The following is a 23,721-nucleotide window of genomic DNA, read 5'->3' on the forward strand; positions in this document are numbered from 1 at the left end:
TCGATTTTACATCGTAGTGGGTATTTAGATGTTGTCATACATTTGGTTTTTTCTGTTGATATTATCATATTGTATTTCTTGGCTGTTGTATTGAAGATGTGTGTTAATCTTAGGAGCTCGTCTTTTGGCTATCACAATATATACAAAAAAATTGAGAGCCACGATTAAAACAACCAGCCGAGAAAGCTGTTTACAAAAATGCGCTACATAACAAGAGATTCTAAATCCAGAACTTGGACCATTAAAGAACCTTGACAAGAATCTTGAGAATAAACAGAGAAAATATAGCAGGGACATGGAGATTATACTGCAGGGATCTGCATATATAAAGACGACCAACACCAGAAACTTGTCCACCAAAACCCTGACGAAATAGAAGAAGAACCTGATGTACTCGAAAATTAAGTAAGAATGGAGATGAGTAAACTAAAGTTCAACAAAGCACCAGGTCAAGGTGTGATAAAAGCAGAAATGCTCAAAGTTACACAAGGAACTGGAATACATTTGCTTCACTTACTCTGCAATCAAATATGACATTCCAGACAATGGTCTAATGACTGGATAAAATATACAATAATGACAATATATAAAAAAGGAAGCTTCCATAAACCTGACAATTACAGAACTATTTCCCTTGTCGCACATGCCAGCAAGATAACGGTACACATACTCAATCAGAGACAGAAAACTTTCCTACAAAGAGAAATACCACAAGAGCAAACCGGATTTACCAAAGGTGGAGGTACACTAGAAACCTTTTGAATATAAGAAAAATAATCGAAAGATCTAGGGAATTCAATATCCCGTTGTTTCTCTTTTAAAAGATTATCGCAAAGCGTTCGACAGGGTCAAAGGGCAACACTTATGGCGTATCCTAATATAAGTAGGTTGATTTCGCTCATAACTGAACTATACAAACATACTATTGAATCAGTAAAAGTGATTGGCACACTTTCCAATGACTGAAATGACTGAAAAATAACCAATTTGCGATGTTAGGATGGTACAGCCCTTTTTGCGAACAGTCAAGAGATCACAGACGACTGGAAATATACTTGGTGTGCAGTTAAAGATATCAAAAACAAAAATCATGATAGTAGATAGAATACATAACAATCATCCACACATATCCACGACTGTGAATCACTACAGGAGATAAACCATATCTAATATAGGTCTAGATAACCAGGTCTAATAATTTAATTTTAAGAGAACTAAAGATCAATCAACGTCTCTCAAGATCAAACACAGAAACAATGGAGAGACTCATCATCCAAGAAAAGGTAGAAGGCATCTCCAACAAGATGGGTCGACCAAATTACAGGAATATGCATAAGACCAATGCATGAATTAAAATAAATGACCAGAGACCAGAGATCTTTGAAGACAGACCATCCACGACGACTACTACACTTCCTACGGAGGGTCAGGACTGAAGAGAGAGAGAGAGAGAGAGAGAGAGAGAGAGAGAGAGAGAGAGAGAGAGAGAGATATTACTGCTTGAGAATTTTATTTTAAAGAATACAACGAAACGAAGCTTTTTGTATAGTGTAGATTCCACAGTTCTCAAGCTAATTGCAACTATGCACGTCTCTCTATCAATAATATCAAAGTGCCTCAGGTACCAATTAATAGCAAAAGTAATGAAGTGATGTGAACTAGAGTCTCAAGAAGCTGAGTGCTGAACATATCTCAGTAGTAAATCATAAGTTTAATTTTTTTAATCATTACAATAATAACTAGACTATAATCGATATTTTTTAAATTGATACAGCTTCATATTCCTGTTATTATATCTCTGGCTACCCAGGCATTATTGTACTAACAAGCATAACAGTACTAAAATTTTATGACATTTTTTATGACGTTTTTCATACAATTCTGAAATAATACATTACCCACCTTACTAGTTTTAAATGTCCACAAGTAGCTGCGGCGTGTAAGGGTGTCCATCTTTCGCTATCCTCTGCATTCACGTTAGCGCCGTACTCCAATAATAATAGTAACATGGATTCATTATCATCGATGCAGCATTGGTGTAGAGCTGTGAGACCATCCTCGTTGCAAGAATCAGGACTCACGCCTTTCATCAGCAACCTTCGAACTAAAAAGATCTCGTATTAATATTGTTTATTGTGGTAATTTTCACCAGAAAATATATTGATGTGATATAAATTTAGAAATTTGATTAATTATCGACAGTAGTAAAATTACAAATATGGTAAAGAGTTTTACATGTACGTAAGAATATTCAACAGTTTTAAGCTGCAACAAGATGTAAATATGATACGATAATGATATGCATGCATTTAACATCATATTTTATTATTTTATAGATACATGAATTTATACGTTATAAAATTTTCAAGTGACCTAAGGTCCTGAACACATGAGGGCGTTAGAAATCGCGTTTGCCTAAGGGTGCGTTCATAACGGAGACCATCGCACCGTCTCCTCGACTAAAAGCGTAGCACTGACGGCGAACGCTCGCATTTAAAGTAATGCATTTATTTTACCGAAAATAGATTAAATTATACCATCCCATGGCCCGAGCCAGGGTCGGCGCCTCGTTATGAACGCACGCTAACGACGTGTTCTAAGGGCCTGTACACATGAGAGCGTTAGACGCCGTGGTGAGCGCACGTTAGAAAAAAGTGGTATCGTACACACGACAGTGCTTAACGCCGTTGTTTACCAGAATGTCGACAGCCAGTACAGTTATGGAGTTAGCATGTATTTGGTTATTACACCGTAGATTCAGAGCAAGCTAAAGACGACAAAGAAGATGGTGGATGCACTCTTTATTGACCATGGGTTCTTTTGTAACTCTATACCCCAAATTGAGACAATAAACGTACTTTAACCTTTAATTGTGGCTTATTCCCATTTAAATAGTAATTATTAATACAGGTAAAATGACCCCTTTAGTTATGTTGTACAGAAAAAGTAATAAAACATTGCTATTTACAAAAATCGCAAATATACATACAATTTCTGCTTTCCAGTTACACCTGCTTATAATAGATGGCCCCATTTATTGCACAGGGTGCACTTAATTCAAACCTCCTTTTGTTTCCCAATTCCCAAAATATTTTATTTTCTTTCTTTTTCTTGACGTTTTAAGTTGACTTTGGTGTTTTTTGTTTTTCTTTTATCAAAAGATAAATTGGTGTGGATGTGAAAACTTTGTTCCTTTAATCAAGTTCATCCTTACGAAGGTCTTGAACTCCTTATCAAAGGAGGTGTCTGAGATGATGGAATTTGAATGGAAATGATGGTATTGAATTACCAATTGCAGAGCTTTTAATGTCAACTTTATCGTTTGAAACAACAACTTCCGGATTTGAAGCTGCAGTGGATAAAGTTTTATTTTCTGATAATCCCCCGGACTGTTTCCAAAAAGGTGACATCATCCGAAGATCGTCCATTTACTTCCCATTCCTCTCACTCGTCTGATGAAGATGTATTACGATTTTTTCTTTTCCTTGTAAGTAAAGAACTTCGAAGCGAAGAGGTATCTCTTTGTATTTTTCTTCTCCTTATAGATAAAAAACTTGGAAGCGAAGAAGTATCTCTTTATGGAGAAGTAGTTCTTGGTTCATGAATAGGATCAATGGTTTCATTTTCCACTATAGGTCGATGAGTTGTACACAATGGTTTAAATTTATAATCTGGGAATATGTTCGGATTAAAAGGACAAATGCATGTTATCTGGAATCCACTGAGTCCGTTGTTAAGCGTGGCAGCTGTTCGATCCGATTTTTCAAACAAGCTAACAATACTGTACAGAATTCTTTTCCAGGGTTTTTAAGTCATAAACTAACTTCCTCAGTAAAATACAATACAATTCAATTGACCACTATGTATGTTGTTGAAAATGATTTAAGAACAGAATTAAGGTGTCAGATTTTCAGGTATCCAGATTAGTTGTAAAGAGAAAGTGTTCCATACGGGACGCCTTGATTAATTCCTTCGTTTGCGGGGGAATATTATTGCTGGAGGAATAAATTGACCCGCAGCATTTACACAGAGAACAATGGTGACATTGTATCTCCTTTCAGCGCATGTTAAGAAACCAACCCGTTTCTGCCCTTTATGTGCTAAAATTTTGGGCAACTTGCTAGAGGCCGTCTGGATACCAGACTCATCCATATTATACATTTTCATAGGATTGATCTTATTTTTATTTTGTATTTCATCTAAAAGGAAAAAAATTAAAGCTTCTCGCTCTGGTGGCTGAGGTAGCCTCAGTAGTTCTAAAAGAAATTTCTGAATGTCTCTTTAGAAAATCTTTAAACCAAGCTGTTCCAGCTGACTTGTAGTTTTCAGAAAACCTGTGTTTATTAACGTTGCTGTCAGCAAGCTCGTAGGCTGTTTCACAAATGTTTTTCTTCGCCATGTCGAATAGTCGTTCTCCCATCTCTAAAACATATTTCTTTAAGTAAGTCTCCCATTCTTTGAATAATGTTGTAGTGAATCGACCAAGGCTTTTCGAATAATTTGTTGTGTACAAATTGTGTTGTAAAAGAAAGTACCGATAATGTTCTGACATCTCTCTTACGAATAAAGTAGTCTACATTTAGTTCACTTATCAACACATTATGATTTTCGGTCCTTTTTTTAAGTACTTAAGAGCAGCAACCATTATTTCTGTATCGATGATATATCTACATATGATTATTATAAAAAATATTTCCAAAACTTTATTTGGTAGGCTAAGGAAGGGTAAAATGGTCCCGGAGTCAAATGGAAAGACCATTTTACCTCAAAATCTGATTAAATATAAAAACTAATTTATAGGAGCGATTGATGATAATTAGGGAATTCCAACATATATGAAATAAATAGAAATAATGCCTTTTTAAACTACATTAAAAAAACTACCTACTTTAATTAAAACGACTAAAAACTAAACTTTTGTAAGTACGAAATTAGCAATATTACATGTATTTTTATAGGCTATTGTTACGAACAAGCTTTCGGCATGGCCTATGTAACGGTTGCATCTCGAAATGGCTTCGAGAACCTTCGCGATGTATCGAGCGCTGTAGAAATCCATTTGTCGAACAACGAATTAGAGGTGGGGCTACCCCAGAAGTTTCGAGAATAATACTTTTTGGTATATATATGTAATGATGTTATGAGTAGTTAGTTGTTAAGATATTACCGAACTGTAAACTTATAAATAAATATATTTATATAAATTCGAACCGCTCGTTTTATTTAAAAACATTACACTATATTAAAACTAGCCTATAATGCTTCGCACATCTTCACGGCTTCGTACATAAGTGGCACTAGTAGTACTGAATATAATAAAGAAAGCTAAATGGCGGTTTTATGAAAATTATGCGACATAATATGTTTACGACCAATTTACCCCACAATATTGTTATTATACTATAATTCTGATTTATAATTATTATATTTTGATTAAAGATCTCGTAAAATAAGGATTTTTAAAGTGATAGCGAATACGTCGTTTTAACAACAATCTTATGTGTTTTAAATAACTTTAACTTGCAAAAACTTTAGCTGCAAATTATTATAAGGAAATGCTAAAATTAATTTTTCAATAGTTAAATATAAAACTGTATCTTATAATCACATTTGTCTAATTGATTTGGGTTAACTTGTCCTTATTTTAAAATCCAAATGCAGTTCAAATATTTACACATATGGAGCACTCTGTATAAATGTACAACTTTTAACCCAGTCAAGCAAATTACGCAAACATAAATCCAACCACAATCTAATCGAAAACTATCTCTAGATCTACGAATATCTTTTACTAAATACATTTCTTACATCATGTTTTATGTCTAGTACCCTATATATTTTCGACTTATTTATCGATTCTTTCTGTGACATAACTTATTAGTGAGAGTACAAAATAAATATTAAAATACCATCGCCGACTTTTTAGTATTCAACGTCACATTTATCGGACACTTTTTACCCAAATAATTGCCTTCTTTATAGAATTAGTCGAGACTGTTCAAGTGAAAGAAGCTATTAAACAAACTAAATTGTTTTCCCATATAAATTAAAATGACTTTCACTGTATTACTGTAATTTCTTTGCTTACGAAAGAACTACTTAAATCAAGACTTCTACGCCACAAATATCTGAATCAAATTTCGATATTGAGGCTATTATAATCCGCCAAATTGGTTTCTCAAGTTAAAAAAGTTGAATTTTGTTTAAAAAACTTTTGCGAGATCACAATAATTACGACAGGGTCTATTTTTAAGTTATAATTTGAACCCAGCCTAATTAATACTTTTAAATAGGAATGTTCCGAGACAACTGGTTGGACAATACCCTAATGAAACACTACTAAGAAAAAAATATTTAAAAAGTAATTAAAAATGCGAATATGCAAATCTGTAATCCGGTCTGTCATGACTAATATCGCAAAAACAAGATTTCTTTCAAAAACAAATTCAAGATATTCTCGCGTCCACTTTTGGACATAAGCCTCCTCCATAAAAAACGCTTAAAAATGATTAAATCCTCAGGAGATTTATATAGAGAAGTATATCCTGGAAATTTGGCAGACTTGTTTGTGTTACCAAGTAGTTGGAGAGTATATATTATAAAACAAATTCTAGGATAATGAATTGTTCAGTATACGAGAGAACTGAGAACAAATATTTTCCCAAAAAATTGTGCGAAGTATCATTCATATACGCTGTACGGCAAAAAAAGTGGCCATCCTATAAATTTCCCAAAATAAAAATTCATTGGAAGTTGTATGCACTGTTTTAAGAGACTGGTACATACTCACGTCGACCTGGTTCCGGTCGAAGAAGAGTTACATCGCAAAGAGATCATCATCATTTTATTGTGATGGTACTTTTAAGAAATCGCCATTCCACTGCAGTTACTGCAAGACACCGTCTGTAGGAGGTCCGAAATGTGAATGTAAGTGAGAGAACAGTTAGAAGACGCCTCAATGAAAGAGCACTAATGGCAAGAAGGCTATTGTTCCCGAATTGCAATCCAGACACTGTAGGAATCGATTAATTTTTGCTCGACAACATCAACACTCTGGGATATACATGGATTGGAGTCGAATTATCTTTGCTAATGAATCACGGTTCTGTATGAAGTCTAACTATGAGACAGAAAGGGTTTGGAGACGTAGAAATGAAAGATATGCCAAGGCTTGTATGTTCCAAAGAAGAAAGTTTGGCGGTGGTGGTGTCATGTTTTGGGCTGGAATCTCATTTGAAGCTCGAACTGAACCATCAATGGCCCCGTGAATGCTTATCAGTATATTGAGGATGTTTCTGCAGAATCAGAAGTTCCATTTGGTCCATTTATTAGGGACAATTTCGCCTTTATGTATAATTATGCACGGCCGCATACTGCAAGAATCGTGAAAAATTCCTTGTGGGAAGTAGGAATCAATACTCTAGAATGGTCAGCCTGCAGCCCTAATCTGAATATCATCGAACATCTTTAGGATAAACTTCATCGTAGGGTTACAAGTCAACCAGGTCAGCCATAAAGTCTTACAGAACTACAAAACATGCTTCGGGAAGAATATGAACGCATTCCTCAAGTTTTTAAACAAAATTTGTTCCTTTCCCTTTTAAATTATTGTATGCAAACGGTTATTGATGTGTTAGGGCATAATACCCGATATCAGACAATTTTGTTTAAGTTCACTCTTAATTTTTATTGTTTGTAATTCGTTTTGATATTACGCTATTTTCTTGTGTAGCCTTCTAATTAAATAAATTATGCTGAGGAATCAAGCAGTAATGGCCATTTTTTTGTTTTAAAAATGAAAGATGTATACAATATGAAACAGTGCATAAAACTTCCAATGAATTTTTATTCTCAGAAATTTATAGGGTGGCCACTTTTTTTGCCGGTCAGTGTATATAAGGTGAAAATGACTTATGGAATAAAATTATTTCTGTCCTTGTTTTAAAAAATTATAAAAAAATCTGAGACCCGTCCACTTTTATATATAAATATGAGTTTTTAAACATAAATGTAACTGTACAGGGTGACTCACGCAAGCCTAGCATAGTTCAAAAGCTTTTTTTAATGGAACACCTTGTATATTTTTTTATATTTTTAAAAAGCTCCTTAACAACCTGATCTCAACGAACTATATCGTGTTGAGTCTATTATGACTTATGAGTAATACAGGGTGAAATTTTGAAATTATAAAGTATGGAAACCACTTATGGAATAAAATTATTTCTGTCCTTATTTTAGAAAATTTTGAAAAACACTGAGACACGTCAACTTTTAAATTCAAATGTGCGCTTTTTAAATACAAATTTAATGTAGAGGGTGATTCACACAAGTATATTTACACCTGTATAAAATATACACCTGTATATTTTTACGTTGAGGTTCATTAAATTTGATTTAATTTAGTTAATGTTTATTTATTTAACACCCTTTATAAAAACTGACTTCATTTGCGGCAAAATACAAAAATTGCATACGAAAGCTTCACTCTTCACCTTTAAAATGCATTTTAATTTTTGTCGATAAGACACTTTGATCAAAAGATATAGAATTTTTACCGACGAGTTGATACAAATTTTGTTTAACTGATTTCGCGCGCATAACAGACATTCAAAATCGCCGGTCGCTTCAAACATTGTTTCTGAGAGAACAGTTCATTCTACATAAAAAGTGTTAATAAACAATTTTGTTCAAAATTATCTCAGCTATATTTTTTATTTGAAACATTTTTTTCTACGACGTACAGATTCTACGGAAATCGATTTTTTCCGTTTTTTTTTTGTCTTACGAGAGGGGTTTTAGGGGGTTTTCTCGGTTACGATATTTCCCGTTTTCTTCTCCTCTCTTAGAAAAAAGCCCGGGGGTAGGAGAGGAAAACTTTTTGCATATGTTTTGGGGTCCCAAAATTAATATTCTCAGCAAAATTCAGCTTGTTCGTATGATTTTTAGAGGTTGAGTAGCATTTTCGTCTCTGACGACTGGAGGAAGCGAGTTTTTTCGATTTGTTTGGGATCGGGATACTAAGTTCGCAGGTTTACGCAGCTAATTCCCTTTCAGGATCTTCATTCAGATCCTTGGTGACTAATTATTATGTACTTCAAATAGTACATAAGACGCCACTATTTTGTAGGGTATAGGAAAAAAAAATTTTGGCGTTTTCGCCCTACTGTGGTGGGTCTCTATTCCAACAATAACTTAGTCCATCCATTATCGCCAAGCCGTGCTGCAATGTCCTCCATTTTAGCCTTGAAATTTATTGTTTGACGGCTTGATGGTTTGTCAACCATCTCTTGCATGATTACGAGGCACTAGATCGCAGGCGAAGACCACTTTTTGGAAACTACCAAGTGATTCCAAAAACATATGGTACCTATCAATTAGATATGTACAAACTGGTTCAGGGTTCCAAGATTAACCCACTAAGGGGCAACGTTGAAGAAACAGACAATACGACTAAATAAAAAAAGAAGAAAAAGAATATGCATACTGTAAATCTTAGTTTGCGTTACTTTGCTAAATTATATAAGTAACTCTGCCTGTGTTAGTTGTGGGGTGAACTGAGTAGCTCTAGACGCAATGTAGCCGGTCCCAAGCCCGGAAAAAGAGGAGGGATAAAGTAGTATCACCTCTATAAAAACCAGTTCAGCTGGCCAGGCTGATAGCACTACGTGCGAGTCCATTATCTAGGGTACAGAAGAAGATCACAACGGTGATGACAAACGGGTGAATCAAGAATGATCAACGGCGTGCAGATATGGAAAGCAACGGGAAACTACCACATTAAAGGTTTGTATGATATCCCTAGAACAGTCATCATGGCAGTGACAACAAGGAACGTAAACGGCACTGATCACGGTAATTGTAATCCGAGATCCGACAAAAGTGGCACAAGGATCACATGGCCTACCAGGTCATTAGCAAGCGAAACCCCTGTGATATACTGAAGAATACACCTATATCTTCCTCATCAAGTACCATGTACTTTCAGAAAGTTGGTTACCATCATAGTTATCTTAATTTTATTCACTGTCACCCTAAATAGCATGCCTAATTCTCTGTCTTGGTGTACGGAGTTGAAGCCTGGACTATTACAGATGTAACTGAAAAGAGACAACACACGTCCAGGTTGAAAAATTTAAAGCAGTGTGATCAAAATAAATGAAAAAAAAAAAGAGGTAGGTAGACCCTAAAAAAGATGGGTAGATGATACAGCTCTTACATTTACCAAAAATATATAAATAGTTTGATTTTTAATGGATTTTGTGATTCCAATGTCACCCCAATAAAAATAAACCATAACCCGTTTTAAAAATAAGATACATTAAAAAACAATCACCTTCATCAATGTCATTTCTAGCTGCAGCTTCCAGTAATACGACGCTGTCATTAAAGCAGATTCCCCTTTTGTTCGATTTTTGATATTTGGCGCTCCTTTTTCCAAATTCCTTCTCCTTCTGCAACCATAACCTCAACTGAAAGGTTCTTCTCTTCCTTGCCAATGTCAGTCTCTCTTGTGTGGGCATCTGTTCCACTATAGGCATTTCCTCGATCAGCTGTTGGTGCTCCATTGTGGCGTTGTTATTTCTGCTGGGGTTTATCAGTCTTAACTGTAATAAGAAAAAAATATTATAGTCGTATGTATTTAAAACAATTAACCAAAATAGTTTTGTATGTAGCTGTCTATTATTGTACTATGATTATTTTACAGAATGGGCCGCTGAAAAAACTCCACTCTTATATTTGGCAATACTCATTAGATTTTGTGAAAATGGTCGATTTTTATTTCAAAAACCAATACTATTATCATGTATGGCATTACAGTAAAACCTCGATATAACGGACCTCTATTTAACGGACTTCGGATATAACGGATAAAAAATCCGGTCAAATGTAAAAAAAATAAAAACATACTGTTAATATTACACATGCGTCTCATATATGTAATCAATATGGCATAAAAAAGCAAACTTTCGGACATAAAAAAAAACAAATACAAAATAAATAAATTTCCTAAGACAGAGAAGAATTATTTCACGTTCAGAGCGCTTGCGAAAGCCGTTCTGATGATGCCTATTGGGCTGAAATACGTATAAACGGATGCGCAAGCTCCCTATACATGAAATAAAATCTTAACTGTCTTTTCCTTGTTATTTCGATATACTCTGTACGAGTACTAGAAACCAATTCGCTAAGAATTTTGCTTAGTTGAAAAGATATGTTGTGGAATGCAAGTTTTAGATTCCCCATGTCTCTCTTAACACCTTTATCAACGTCTGTTTTTGCCTTGCAATTCTTAGAAGGCACAGATAAAAGCGGAATTCTTGAATTTGGTTTCGAAAATTAGTCTACGATTTTATTATCAGATGTCGCTACATTGCGTCTATACGAAGCCATGTTATAGTTGCTTCCTAAGACAGAGAAGAATTATTTCACGTTCAGAGCGCTTGCGAAAGCCGTTCTGATGATGCCTATTGGGCTGAAATACGTATAAACGGATGCGCAAGCTCCCTATACATGAAATAAAATCTTAACTGTCTTTTCCTTGTTATTTCGATATACTCTGTACGAGTACTAGAAACCAATTCGCTAAGAATTTTGCTTAGTTGAAAAGATATGTTGTGGAATGCAAGTTTTAGATTCCCCATGTCTCTCTTAACACCTTTATCAACGTCTGTTTTTGCCTTGCAATTCTTAGAAGGCACAGATAAAAGCGGAATTCTTGAATTTGGTTTCGAAAATTAGTCTACGATTTTATTATCAGATGTCGCTACATTGCGTCTATACGAAGCCATGTTATAGTTGCTTCCTAAGACAGAGAAGAATTATTTCACGTTCAGAGCGCTTGCGAAAGCCGTTCTGATGATGCCTATTGGGCTGAAATACGTATAAACGGATGCGCAAGCTCCCTATACATGAAATAAAATCTTAACTGTCTTTTCCTTGTTATTTCGATATACTCTGTACGAGTACTAGAAACCAATTCGCTAAGAATTTTGCTTAGTTGAAAAGATATGTTGTGGAATGCAAGTTTTAGATTCCCCATGTCTCTCTTAACACCTTTATCAACGTCTGTTTTTGCCTTGCAATTCTTAGAAGGCACAGATAAAAGCGGAATTCTTGAATTTGGTTTCGAAAATTAGTCTACGATTTTATTATCAGATGTCGCTACATTGCGTCTATACGAAGCCATGTTATAGTTGCTTCCTAAGACAGAGAAGAATTATTTCACGTTCAGAGCGCTTGCGAAAGCCGTTCTGATGATGCCTATTGGGCTGAAATACGTATAAACGGATGCGCAAGCTCCCTATACATGAAATAAAATCTTAACTGTCTTTTCCTTGTTATTTCGATATACTCTGTACGAGTACTAGAAACCAATTCGCTAAGAATTTTGCTTAGTTGAAAAGATATGTTGTGGAATGCAAGTTTTAGATTCCCCATGTCTCTCTTAACACCTTTATCAACGTCTGTTTTTGCCTTGCAATTCTTAGAAGGCACAGATAAAAGCGGAATTCTTGAATTTGGTTTCGAAAATTAGTCTACGATTTTATTATCAGATGTCGCTACATTGCGTCTATACGAAGCCATGTTATAGTTGCTTCCTAAGACAGAGAAGAATTATTTCACGTTCAGAGCGCTTGCGAAAGCCGTTCTGATGATGCCTATTGGGCTGAAATACGTATAAACGGATGCGCAAGCTCCCTATACATGAAATAAAATCTTAACTGTCTTTTCCTTGTTAAATAAATTTGCATTCATGTGTGATGTAGAAGAGCATAGCAATCTTGGAAAACGAATGAAATTGGCTCGTGAAACTTCACTGGAAGAAGCAATCTTAAAATGGTATGGGTAACAACGTTCTAGTGGGATCCTGGTCCGAGCAGTCGAATTGAAATTTGCTACAATTAAATTAGCAAATCATATGGACATACCATTCAGAGCAAGTGATGGATGGCTCTGGCGCTTTCGTAAAAGGCACGGAATCATGAATAAAAGAATTTACGGCGAAGCTTCAACTGAACCAAAAGAAGAAACAGAACCTTTTAGGCAAAAATTAGTAGCAAATATAGCAAGTAAGTAACGAAATGCTATTAGAATCTCAGATTTACAATGTTAACGAAATTGGTTTGTTATGGCGTACTTTGCGTAAAAGCGCACAAGCCTCCAAATATGAAAAATCGGATTCTGGAAGAAAAATCAGCAAGGACAGGATCTTGTCACTGCTTTGTGCTAACGCTGATGGATCGCATAGATTGGCACCTGTAGTGGTTGGCAAATCTCGCAAACCTAGAGGTTTAGAAGACATAATGCATCATATGCCCCTTGTATACTATAGCTCTAAGAAGGCATGGTTCACCTCAGATATTTTCAAAAATTGGTTTTTCAAAGAAATTGTACCTTCAGTGAGAAAATTTCAAGAGAAAAAATTGGGAATACCGTCAGAAGAGGTGTAATGTTTATTGCTTTTAGACAACGCTCCTGCTCACCCCTCTGAAAATATTCTACGTTCAGAAGATGGAAACTTCAGGTGTATGTTTTTGCCAAAAAATACAACATCGCTTATTTAACCCATGGATCAGGGAATAATTTTGGCAGCCAAACGAATACATCGCAGAAAGTTTTTAGACGAAGTAACGGTTGTATTGTACGATGGAGATAATGCAGAAGATACAAGAGCGCAACGTACCTTGCAAAACTTAAGGTCTTACAATTTAAAATCAACAATTTTTAATTTTGCTGCAGCATGGGAGGAGGTGAAAGAGCAAACATTAAAAAATGGTTGGAAGAATTTGATGGATGGCCAAGATGCAGACATAGATTTAGAAGGGTTGAAAGTTACTAATTTCTGTAGGACAATACATAATAATGCCGGAGAACATGTAGCTGAGGAAGATGTTTTACAATTGCTAGAAGTAGATGAAGGTGACCCTGGGTATAACATCATGACTGAAAGTTAAATAGCAGATGAAGTTATAAACCTTAAAAATAAGGACGGAAGTAAAGATAGCAAACAAGACGACAAAACAAGACTGTTAAAAATGAAGTTATCAGAGGTAAGATCGCATCTCGACGATCTAACAACATTTATTGATTATTCATCCAATAGTTAAACTGTTTTCAGGGAGTTGATCGGGATTACCCAAAACGGGATTACCAACAGCAAGCGCGTCGATATCCACAGCAACGTCACTTCACGACGAATGTCCGAAGACAATTACTTAAATAGAATTTTGTTTTTATGTTGTATTTTATATATATATATATATATATATATATATATATATATATATATATATATATATATATATCTAATTACAGTGTACATATATATTTTCAAAAAAAAGTATTTTGATTTATTTTAACCATATTTTTATATAACGGACTTTCGGTTTTAACGGACACCCCCTCCCCCCAAGTAGTCCGTTATATCGAGGTTTTACTGTATTATTAAAAAAGCACTTCGATAAAGCATTCAGATTTCCATGATTTTTCTTTCCCCATCGATACTTTTAAATTCGATTTTTGTGAAAAGTATAAATTTATTGAAAGTCATACACCGCTTTCGCCGACGTTTTGCTAATGTGTTACATTTTTCCTTTCCTTCAAACACTACATTCAAACAAATTTTACAAAAGTTTGTAACTAGATATTTGGATGGTTGATAGAGTTTAACAGGTGTTCAAAACAGGTGTTTAACATACAAAGATCACACTCACAATTTTGAAGATCTGATCAATTAATTATGACTAATGACTAAACTGTTCATGGATAATAAAATTTGTTAGTTTAGTTCATATAGCGTTTGATGTAATGGAAAAAACTGTATAGGAAGTTATCTGTAATTTTGGTAATCTTGGCGCTATTGACCCCAAATTCAAAGAAGAATCTATTTACCAAGATTCAATAATAACTGAATCATCTGCATTATTTCGACGATGTTCTTCAGGAAGCTACACAAACTTCGAACGTTGATAGTACCAACTATTAGAATATTTATTATAAATAAATGAATTAAATAATACTTTATTTTAAAATAAAAATTCCTATCTATATAATTTTTCGCAAATAACAAATATCTAATTTATACCAAATCTAATCTTAAAAAAATCTGTGACAAAACATGTGAGATTAAAAAAAGCTGGGGATATTAAAACAGATTAAACCGAGTTATTTTCTAAATAAAAAATATAAGTACTTTTTCAATGTTGAACCACCTATTGTGATCTAATGCATCTAAAAGGAGTAGATTTGGATTAAGTTGCCTTCCATGATTGGTTGAAACACGACCAGTTTTACGCAAAGGTTAAAATTCGATTCGAATGGCGGAAATGTTCCAAGAAATCGTTTATAGCGCAGACAATACTTCAAGTTTAGTAACAATGATAGCAGTGGTGTTCTAAAAAATACATACTTTTAACCCAAATTATTAAAAATTGGTAGGCACAACAGTGTCTTTACTTGAGTGTGTTCTATTTTTATTTAAAATTGTCTCATCTACATTTTTTATTTGGAATATTTTTTTCTACGCACAGTTTCTTGGTAAATCGATTTTTCACCTATAAGGAGGGGTGGTTTTAGGGGGAACCGGGGGTAGGAATACTAAACTTTTCAATAGTAAATATAATTTAAATAGAAGAAAAAGTAAATAAAAGTTCAGTGGCATTTCGTCTCTAGATCGACAAAAGATGTTAAAGCAACTATCTATGTTAGGGATACCCAATAAGTTGGTTAAACTTATACGAATGACTCTGGAGGGTTCCAAAGCTATGGTGAGAATAGATGGAAATATGACGCAGGCCTTTGATATTGAAAATGGAGTTAGACAAGGGGATGCCTTATCAACAACACTTTTTAATCTAACTTTAGAAGCTGTTGTTAGAAAACTGGATATAAACGGCTGTATTAATACAAGATCTATGCAAATATGCGCATATGCGGATGATGTTGCCATAATAAGCCGCAACAAAAGGGTATTAAGCGAAAAAGTTATAAAACTGAAACGAGAAGCTGCTACGTTTGGTTTATATATAAATGAAAGCAAAACAAAATATATGGAGAGCACAAAATCGAATGAACATGAGAATCTGAAGGTAGACAACCATACCTACAAATATGCCTCCACTTTTCCCTACCTAGGCTCAATAATAAATTATAAAAACAACATCAGTCAAGAAATACAAGCACGGATTCTTAGCGGTAATAAGTGCTTTTATGCATACAAAGACTTAATGAAAAGTAAGTTACTGAATCGTGAGTCTAAGCTGAGAATCTACAAAACAGTAATTAGACCAGTGGTCACATATGGATGTGAAACGTGGACCCTCTCAACCACTGATGAAAATCAACTGAAAATATTTGAGCGCAAAATACTAAGGAAGATATTTGGACCAACCCAATGCAGCGATAGTTCGTGGAGAATTAAAATGAACCATGAGCTGGATGAACTAATGCAGAGCTCAGATATTGTCAGATTTGTAAAGTCACAAAGACTAAACTGGCTTGGTCACCTAGAAAGAATGCCAGATAATCGAGCTGTAAAAGTAGTCCAGAGACGGAAGCCCCAAGGAAACAGAACAAGATGAAGGCCCCGTAAAAGATGGATAGACGACGTAGAGAGGGATCTTAAAACCATGAAAATCAGGCAGTGGCGAAGGAAAGTATCCGACAGGGCAGAATGGAAGAACATTGTTAAGCAGGCCAAGACTCACAAAGGGTTGTAGCGCCATCAGAAGAAGAAGAAGGCATTTCGTCTCTGACGACTGAACTATAAATAAATTAATTTATTTATAACAAAACTAAAGCATCTCTGGCATTTGGCATGCGTTTTTTTAGATGGCTCTATTCGATTTACGTCGGATTAAAAAAAAAATGAAGAAAATTGCTTTATTGGAAGCCGAGAAAATACATTTTTTTAAGTATACCGATTTGAAATTCAATTTTCTTCAACCTAATTTTTTTGGTATTTGGTATATCAAACTTTGACCGATTGTATCTCAGGAACCACCATTCGTAATTCAACTTTTTTTATTTTATAAGAAACTACTTGCCGAGTCTTTTTCAATGCGTTTCCTGAATTTAATTTAAGGCAAACCTATGATAGGATTGTGCCAAGAAAATGGATAATTTATGGAGATTTGTTTCTAAAATGGCTTATACATTTTAGATATTTCGTGAAACCATCATTGACCTCGAAAGTAATTTTATTAGTTGATGGACATAAAAGTCATAAGAACTTAGATGTACAGTGAAACATCCGTTAACCGAAATAATTGGGGGGGAGGTCGTTTCGGATAACAAGAATTTCGGTTAAAAATAACATTTTATAATATATATTTACACATACACATACATTTTATAATAATCTTGATCAAAGTATTGGTATTAAAAAATACTATGAGTTGATTTCGTAATGTTTTCTAATTTCGTTTTCGTTTGACAACGATGTTTCTCTCTCCCTCCATCGTTAATTTGCAGAACGTCATGAGTTTGCCTCATTCGATTGTTCGACGAAACGTAAAGCAATCTGAAAAGGACAAAACTTTATGTAATGACAACAAAAATTAAGAATCTAGTCGTGTCCCTAACTAATTAGGCCTACTGTATAAAATTCTTTCCTCTAAAGCATTGAAAATCTCGTCAACGGTCTTGTGCTGCCTGTTGCCTCTTGGGTCGTCATCTTCGTCATCTGATATGCTCAGGTTGTCTTAATAAAGAACCATATCAATGATGTCCTGGTCGATGAATTCACGTTCTGAGTCATCAACTGCTAACCAGTCACGTATCTCTTCTTAGTTAATTTCGTCATGCCCCGGCAAATTTTTAATGAAAGGTTTAATTTCTTCTGCCGTTTTCTTACCATTTTCTTGTTCAGGATCGTCAATCAAAATCTTATCAAAAAGTTTGTTCCAGCATTTTTCCAAAATTGAAGATTTGATCTTGGCCCACGACTCAGCTCACCAATAAAAATGTTTTTTATTGTTAAAGATTTGAGAATTTCGGGAACACTTTTGGATTAATTCGTCTCCTGTAATAACAGATGTCTTAAGAATGCTTCTCTATAATGTCTCTTGAATGTCTCTATGACTCCCTGGTCTAATGGCTGGATTAAGCTTGTGACATTCAGTGGCAAAAATCTGACAATTGTCACCATTTTGTAGATTTTGAGGGTGAGGGCGCATTGTCAACAAGCAATAATGCTTTGATGAGAAGGTTTTTTGATTTTAAAAAGGATTTTACACTTGAGACGAATTCATTTTCAAACCATTCTAAAAATAAAGTGGTCGACATCCATGAACTTTTTTGGCTTTCTATACCTTAAAATGCCTTTTCGGAAATATCTTTTAGAGGTCTTGGTTTTTGTGATTTCCCAACACACATAGACATCAATTGGTGAGTGAAATTAACGGAATTGTTTACGTTTTGCGACAAACATTTACTTTTTATTGACGACATTATTGAAACTGTCAGCCGTTTAGGTTAAAAAGGTTTCGGTTAAGGGAGGTTTTACTGTATTGCAATTTGCAAAACAAAATGGTATTATTCTATTTTGTTTTCCGCCTCATAGAACGCTTTTTTACAACCATTGGATGTAAGCGTTTCTGGGCCTTTAACCATTTATTATGATCAAGAAATTCAGAAATGGTTGCGATCAAATCCAGGTTGTGCTGTGGCGCACAGTCAGGTAGGGGAGTTATTTTGTAATGCATACAAAAAAAGCAGCTACAATAGAAAATGCTTTTAGTCGTTTTTCTAAAATAGAAATTCACCCGCTAAATGATATATTTCCTGATTATGTTTTCGTTGCTGCTGAAACTACAAATATTGGAGGCCGTCCAAATAATCCGATTTCAATTCCAAAAAGTACGTTAGAGAGGTTAAGTGCGTTTTTATAAATAAAAAAATTAGCCCAGGGAAATAAGCATTTTTTCATGACACTCGTCCGGACAGGCAAACGACAGTTGTTTTTAGTAGTATGGTCCTCTGTAACAAAAACCTATATGTTTCCTGCAGTCGATTTTTTGGACTTAATTAGTTATTAACAAATTAAGGTCAAAAAACGGAAAATTTTTGCTTTTTTCGTCGATCAGCAAAAAGTGAAGCATTTTAGACAAATTTTAGAAGAGAAGAAACTTATAAGTCATATAAAAACCTTTAAAATGGCGTTTTCTAAATGTTTCTATCCTTATTTGTTGCTTGGAAAGTTGCAAACTAAGTAAAAAATTTCGGTTTTTTATAAATGTTAATAACTTTTTTGAAAATAAACTTATAACATTTATATTTCATGGAATGCTGTGCCTTGTAGTGCTTAATTGGTTATGGTTAATGGTTAAATATGGTTAAAATTTCAAAGTGATTAGTCAAATAGTTTAAAAGTTATTTTATTTGTTTATCCCAAATTTTTTTTGCAACAATATAAGTAAAAAAATTATAAAGTTTTAGTAATTATAAGGGTAGTTTCTGGAAGAAGAAGACTTGTTCTATTATTAACATTAAAAAAAATTAAGAAAATTAATTTTAAATATTGCAAAATAATTTTGCAAAAACATGTCGCTTTTTTGCTTATAAACAATTAGAATAACTTTTTAACCATTGCCTGCAAGAATATTATTTTTTTATATTTAAGAAGCCTGAATTTTTTCACAAATTTAAAAGAAAAAAAAATTGTCCTAAAATAATTTGGGACAAAGTTAGTCTCTTTTTTTATTTTATTCATAGCAGCTTTGTTTATAATAATTAATAAATCTGATTAGCGTTATATAAAAGAAAATACTTTATAGTTTTAACGTACCAAATTCTAAAAAGATTGCCCTTCAACGAAATCGTTCACAAAGCTTCAAAATGTGGTCCTTAAAATCGGCTGGCTTCGAAACTCACGGAAGCCGAAGGGAGGGGGAAGGAGCTGTTAGCTGTATCTCTGGTTCTTATTTATGGGTTTCAACGTTCCTTTTTTAAATTGTATGTACTGTTTGCGTACATTACGAATATGCATTATTTCAATAAATTGTTAAATAAACTATCTAATCTGCTTCAATTTTTTTTTTCAATTTTTATTATAATATTTGAGATAATTTTTATTTAAAAACATAAATATTTATAATTAATTTATACCTCTTTAATAAAATTGTAAATAATTTATTTATAATAGATTTTATGGAAACAACAAATTGTCCTATTCAATTGTTTCTAAAAATAGTATTGCTTTGGAAATATTAATTAAAATGATTAATAAATAATATTAATTAATAATTTTTCTAATGTCTATTCTTTATTATTTTATTATTATTCTTTTTAAGTTAGAATTAATTTCATGTTATCGAATGAACTATCCTACAATAAAGTCGTCCCAAGAATGCAACTCAGTAATATTGGCAATATAATTTTAAAGTCATCTACTTTAAAATATATGTTTATATATATATATATATATATATATATATATATATATATATATATATATATATATACATGGTGATTGATTAGTGTAAGGATTAGTTTTAAAATTAATTACAATCTTACAGGCTGTTCCATAAGATGGTGGCAGACCAAACTTTTGTTTTTTTCTGCTTCACTTCCACATCACAACAATGTAAAGTTTTATTATATTATACCGGGGATTTAAAAAGTTCTAACCAATATTACCTGAAAATCGTATCAAGTTTAACTCCCTGTATAATTAAAAAGGTGTATAGGAACATTGATATATTGCAACCATAGTTTTTTAATAATTGTTAAAAATTATAAAACATATTCGTTAAATCAAATACAGGGTAAACGTTAAAATATCTACCAAATTAATACTTTGATAGAAAAATAAAAATATCTAGAAAACTGATAACTTTAGGTATAGGGAGTACTTTATAAAATTTGAAGTACGATATTAGTACTTTTTGATAGTGATATAAAATACAGGGTGTTCTATTTAAAATTACCAAGAAAATAATGTACTTGCATTTTTGAACCAAACAAAGTTTGGTCTGCCACCATCTTATGGAACACCCTGTAAGATTGTAACTAATTTTAAAATGTGGAGTTTAAAGCTGCCTACAATTTTTGTCAACAACTTTTTTTTGTAATTCTTACTATAACAGATCTACTGAGATTTCTTAATTGTTATAAACAAAGCTGCTATGAATTAAATAAAAAAAAGAGGCTAACTTTGTCTCAAATTATTTTAGGACAAATTTTTTTTCTTTTAAATTTGTGAAAAAATTTAGGCGTTTTAAATATAAAAAAATAATGTTCTTACAGACAATGGCTAAAAAGTTATTCTAATTGTTTATAAGCTAAAAATCGACATGTTTTTGCAAAATTATTTTGCAATATTTAAAATTAATTTTCTTAATTTTTTTTAATGTTAATAATAGAACAAGTCTTCTTCTTCAAGAAACTATCATTACAATTACTAAAACTATATAATTTTCTGACTTATATTGTTGCAAAAAAAATTAATTTGGGATAAACAAATAAAATTAACTCTTAAACTATTTGACCGATCACTTTGAAATTTTAACAATATTTTAAGCACTCATAGACACAGCATTCTATGAAATATAAATGTTATAAGTTTATTCTCAAAAAAGTTATTAACAATTTCCTAGGCAACAAATAAGGATAGAAAATTTTGAAGGTTTTTATATGACTTAAAAGTTTCTTCTCTTGTAAAATTTGTTTAAAATGCTTCACTTTTTGCCGATAGACGAAAAAAGCAAAATTTTTCCGTTTTTTGACCTTAATTTGTTAATAACTAATTAAGTCCAAAAAATCGACTGCAGGAAACATATAGGTTTTTGTTACAGAGGTCCATACTACTAAAAACAACTGTCGTTTGCCTGGCCGGACGAGTGTCAAAAACAGGTTACTTTTTTTGCTTATTTCCCTGGCCTAAATTGGCAAACTTCAAATTGACAAAAAATTCAATTTAAAAAAAAATTTAAATTGCAAAATTATTATGCGAAAACTCTATTAAATCGATTTTAATAAAATTTGATAGGCGATTTCATTACGTTTTAAAGATTTTCCAGACGAATTATGAAGGTCTTATGTTTAATCTAAGTGGTAGAAAAACATTGAATAAAAAAAAGACTTGTAGACCCCCTATTTTTTGTATTTATTGCTATTTTGCAGCAAGGGTAATAAATTAAAACATTATTAACCAGCCGTATCTTATAGAAAATTTAATTGTCTCTATTTTATTTCAGTACGACTTTGCTCCGAAATGAATTGTTTTAAAGTTATAAGCAAGGAAAGTTGAAAAAAATCGATATTTTTTGTAATTTTTAATTATTTTAATTTTTTTAATAATGTTACCGACCTATTTGAGAGGGAGGATGAGTCAATTGTTATTACTGAAGTTATCACCTAATTATTTCTGCAAAAATCCGAATGCCATCTCTCACATCCATCTCAAAACAGATCCGCCCTTCTCTATTAGTCATTAATATGAAGTACAAGTCTGTGGCTGGAAGGCAAAAGGGGATAAGTCGATTTTTTGCGAAATAGTGTTATGTATACCATTCGACAGCATTTTTGATTCTGCACAATCTTGGTAAAGAGAGTTAAGTGAAAGTTTACTAATTAAAATATTATTATTGATCAAAAAGGGGTAACTTGGCTACAATTTAATCGTTACGACTGTTTTAAGTATATAACTCAAGATATCTTCTGGAGAGCAAAATAGTAATTACTAGTAAAATGGTATATGTGCACATATTTTCTAACATTATGAAATTAACTGAGAAGCAAAACGATTTAAGTCATGTTAACTTGAGAATTATTCGAAATGTGTGCTAGTAAAAGGGATTAAATCAAGATAACCCCTTTTGCCGGAATGTGATAGAAGAAATATATATGAAAGTATTGCTAGGATATACAAAGTTATCCCTTTTTGCAAGAATGCGGTGTCCACGCAAATCATATTCGTATCAGTTTCTTGTCAGTACTTGTCTAGATTGTGAAGAGAGCACACGCAAATTTTATCAAGGAACGTTCACTACGATGGCAACTCGAAATAACAATTATTATTCCTCCACGTGTGGTATAATTGTTGATTATTGATCACTACATTCCATACTTTTTTTTAGTAAAAGAAAATATACAGCAAGATTTTGACTCAGACGACAGCGTAAAAGACCCGGCCTATGATCACATTCAAGAAGACCACCATAGTGATTCTGACACCGAACAGGAGAAAAATGGCTCAGATGAACCAAATTTTGAAAACAATGAAGAACATGGCCAACCAATGCACACAATATTGAAACGAAAAGTAGGAAAAAGAAAAAATAGACAGGTTTTACGAAATACGGGTAAAGGATATGAAACAGACAAAGGAAACGCAATAAAGCTAGGCAGTCACGGTCACTGCGAGATTGTAGAAGAAAGTGTAAAAACAAATATTTGGTGAACATAGATTATCTCTGTTTCAAAATTACTGGAGAATGGGCAACTCCGGTAGAAGGGTAAGTTGTATTGCCTCATTAATTCAAATTTCTGACAAGAAGATTACTACTAACAGAAGTGATACTGATAAACCTTCAAAAAATATAGGGAAAAGTGTGTTACATATTTTATAGAAATCCAAGGAGGAAGAATCCAATGCTGCAAGGTATGTTTTTGTGCTATTTTTGACAAAAGTAATAAATTTATAGACACTGTTACAAAAAAGAAAATGTCATCCAACTGTGGTATTAATATGGCTGATAGCAGAGGCAGGCATAAACCAAA

At 33.2% G+C, this 23,721-nt stretch overlaps 1 protein-coding gene across 1 annotated transcript in view; it reads right to left on the reverse strand.

Annotated features, from left to right (window-relative positions):
* Positions 1-23,721, reverse strand: part of MYPT-75D (Myosin phosphatase targeting subunit 75D) — a 79,010-nt gene that overhangs the window by 34,912 nt on the left and 20,377 nt on the right. The window contains 2 exon segments of the mRNA XM_072536732.1: positions 1,903-2,104; positions 10,334-10,604. Coding sequence (XP_072392833.1) covers positions 1,903-2,104; positions 10,334-10,565 — 434 coding nt within the window. The 5' untranslated portion in view covers positions 10,566-10,604.

Source organism: Diabrotica undecimpunctata, chromosome 7 (assembly GCF_040954645.1).
Source record: "Diabrotica undecimpunctata isolate CICGRU chromosome 7, icDiaUnde3, whole genome shotgun sequence".
NCBI lineage: Eukaryota > Metazoa > Arthropoda > Insecta > Coleoptera > Chrysomelidae > Diabrotica > Diabrotica undecimpunctata.